The sequence below is a fragment of the Rutidosis leptorrhynchoides genome, chromosome 4 (assembly GCF_046630445.1).
Source record: "Rutidosis leptorrhynchoides isolate AG116_Rl617_1_P2 chromosome 4, CSIRO_AGI_Rlap_v1, whole genome shotgun sequence".
In the NCBI taxonomy this organism is placed as follows: domain Eukaryota; kingdom Viridiplantae; phylum Streptophyta; class Magnoliopsida; order Asterales; family Asteraceae; genus Rutidosis; species Rutidosis leptorrhynchoides.
This window is the reverse complement of record NC_092336.1, coordinates 566,899,703-566,903,047: the sequence shown is the minus strand read 5'-3', so window position 1 is coordinate 566,903,047 and position 3,345 is coordinate 566,899,703. Positions and strand designations below refer to the sequence as shown.

General features: G+C 37.3%; 1 protein-coding gene across 1 annotated transcript; it reads right to left on the bottom strand.

Annotated features, from left to right (window-relative positions):
* Positions 1 to 244: 244 nt before the first annotated feature.
* On the bottom strand, positions 245 to 2,923 carry LOC139845357 (probable carbohydrate esterase At4g34215). Its single transcript, XM_071835618.1, has 2 exons — positions 2,350 to 2,923; positions 245 to 1,958 (listed from the first exon to the last, which is right to left on the bottom strand). The coding sequence occupies exons 1-2, from the start codon at positions 2,905 to 2,907 to the stop codon at positions 1,761 to 1,763; spliced, it is 756 nt and encodes a 251-aa protein (XP_071691719.1). The 5' UTR covers positions 2,908 to 2,923; the 3' UTR covers positions 245 to 1,760.
* Positions 2,924 to 3,345: the final 422 nt, after the last annotated feature.

Here is a 3,345-nt window from a genome sequence, read left to right as displayed (position 1 = left end):
AAAAGCCCAAATAATTAACTAGTAACCATAGTTAATTAAAATGATTAATAAATTAATCATGAATGTAAATAATACTCAAAAATATTATTCGTGTAATGTATGTGTGTCACAAAGACGTTTCGGGCATTCAAAAGTTAAGTATGATCAATCATGGTAACAAGTAAATGTATAACAATACATTCGTTTAATCACAAGTATTAATAATAAATACTAATAAGTAAACGTTGGAAAATCCAAGGTCGTTACATCGTCTGATTCATCAAAGGAGTCATACTCATCCCCATCCTCATCGTCCGTAAGTCCTATGAATTCTTCATCACTGGGGAAATCCTCAGATTTAACCTCATCTGGACTATATACATCCGAATCATCATCTAGATCTTCTGGATCGTCATCTTTGTTTGAATTATTAGACTTTTTGGCCTCCTCAATGACATTAATGAAATAAGAACTTTTTTTATGTTGTAACTTTAGATAATCATTGATACTTTCAGGATTAGACAACTTCACATAAACTCTTCCAAATTTAAGTTTCTTTGACCTTTTGAAATCACAATTATCAAACTCATACACCACGCCTCACCATTCAGCGATGGACATGAATGTTTTTTCATTCCAACAATGTGGTGGTACTCCACTGATGCGTAACCAGGCCATTCTATTCTCCGGCCACAATGTTGGATCCCACCTGCTACATTTGTGCACCCAGTGTCTTAGAGGGTGATTTGGATTATTTATCATATCTGATACCTCACTTTCGCATTTGAATATGACCAGAACACTTAAACCTCCCAGAATTTTAACATGAACATCAGCGATTGTTAAATCTTCTTAACTCTTTTGATACAATGTTGATCATAAAATCTACATAATATGTGTCTCGTTAGATATTTCATAATTCAGTTCTCTAAACCGACCGGTACCGACACTGAAAATACAGAAACCGAAATTTTCCAAAACGAAGAACCAAAACAGATACCGAATCCCCCTATCGGTTCGGTCTTCGTTACCATTACCACTTCGGTTTCGGGTTTTCACGAATTTTGCCCATCCCTACATCGTAGCACATTACTCCCAGCCCGCCAAATCTTGAACTCCGTGATGAGGTCATGATGGGTCTGAATCATGAACGTGCTGACATCATACCACTCTCGTCACGAATGATTACCCTCTTGACATAACCAATCCCTTCTCATCGAGGGCAAGATGAGGTCTTAAAAGGTAAACATATAACGGTCCCTAATCAAATACGGATGCTCCCTCACACATTATTCTTACACGATGAATCGACGATATGATAATCAAATACGGATTGCTCCCTCACACATTATTCTTACACGATGAATCGACGATATGCCACATCATACGTGATAGCGTATCAAGGGATAAGCAACCTTAATCGATAAGTATAATCAAAATACACAATGGATAACACTACGGTGGGACATACTTCAGACATGTCAGCATTAACAATTTAACATCACTTCCGGTCATATTGCTTTGGGCCTTCATCGTTTTGATGAATTGTCCTATTTAATGTAGTTAACAATGTTTCAGGAAAAAATATAGATCTTACCTCCTATAACCTAATTAATGTTGTCATCGGTGATTTGGTTTATAAGCACAGAATCATAATATTAAACCCCAACATACAAAGATGAAAATTGAATATCAACTTCAAACATCGCAGCTACAGACTGATTATGATCACAACCTCAATCCACAACCATATAACTGCAGCCGAGTAATTAATATCTTCCCTATCCGAAATGAGCAAGATAGGCATCCGCTAACATATGTCCAAGTTGAACTTGAGCCGTTGTCGTTAAATGTAAGTTATCTTCTTTCAACTCTAATCCCTTTGCATCTACACACACCACATTCGGTAGATCAATCGCCTTTTGTGCTTCCCTTACAACTTCAACTAGTTTCGCATCAGTACCAGATGCTATCGCCACCTAATTACCCACATCCATCCATCACATTATAATAATATCAGCATAAAAATACAATCTTACAGGGCCTCAAAATATAACATAGTACATTATTACTTGGAACGTGCTTTTTGTGAGTACGATAACATTTTCATTTTCATCACTGAATAAAATAAGAATCTAAATCTAATAAAGCCACTATAATTGTAAATTGAATTGTAGTGTTTAAATGTCGTATACAAAATAATTATCAATTGTGACAGATCTATCAAATTTAAAAAACTGGAATTATTCCTTTCTCAAAACACCATTTTAGAAACGCATAATCTGATTTTAAAAACATCCCGACCCGACCCAATTACCAGGTATAGTCATAATCCGATTTTTAAAAACAGGGCCTCAAAATTGATTTCACCTGAATAATTGGTAACGATGGAAGCCCAAGATCCGAACGAACATTACGGATCAAATTCTCCATATTAGATTTATAACTTTCTGCAACATGTTTCGATGAAGTATCACTCTCACCTTGATACCAAATCATGGCTTTAATCTCACCGCCACTGTTTGCAGCTGCTTTCGATCTCCTAATCATATCTTCATACAATTTCTCCCCTTTAGCCCATTCCTTAATTGCCGTACCACCAACTGCACACGGCACCAGATCTATAACTCCAACGATGTAATCCTTAACGCCGTTAGCAAACGACATCCCAGGGCCCACACCACATGTTTTACGCGTGTCGATGTCAGCGTGAAGTGGCTCCTGTGCAGTTTCCCAAATTAAGTTAGCGTTTAATCGGTGGATTGTGGATGGATCGGGTTTGCAATCGTCGGGTACTATCCGGTCCCAATGCTTGTTTTTAACGCCACCACGACCCGCCATGTTGCTCTGACCGGATAATATGAAGATCTGTTTTTTGGTGGTGGTTGTGGATTGGTCATTTTTTGGGACTGAACTTGAAATTCCCATTTTTTGTCAATTAGGAGTATTAGATAGTGTGTTAAAGAAGATTTTTGTGAAGTAAGATTTAAGAAGGCAATTGGATTTGTTTTTTGGATTGTGGGCTGCTATGATGGGATAGACATGTGGACACTATGGCCCATTGCTTTATTTTATGTAAACTTAGTAAAATAAAAAAGACGCAATCCGGGATCTAGACGGTCTAGATATTAAAGCGTCGCAACGGTTAAAACTGGGTCGAGACGAGGTCGAGATGGATGTTGACCAACGTTAACTTTTTATGTATATTTCTAACATATTTAAACAAGCATGAGGTCATCCGCGCGTTGCGGCGGAAGTATGTACATGTTACGTAAGCAAAGCGAGATATATAGCATTGTGGTTTGAGAGTTATGCTACGACTACTTATGGCTGATGCAGTTAACAAAGTGCTACATTCAATTTAAA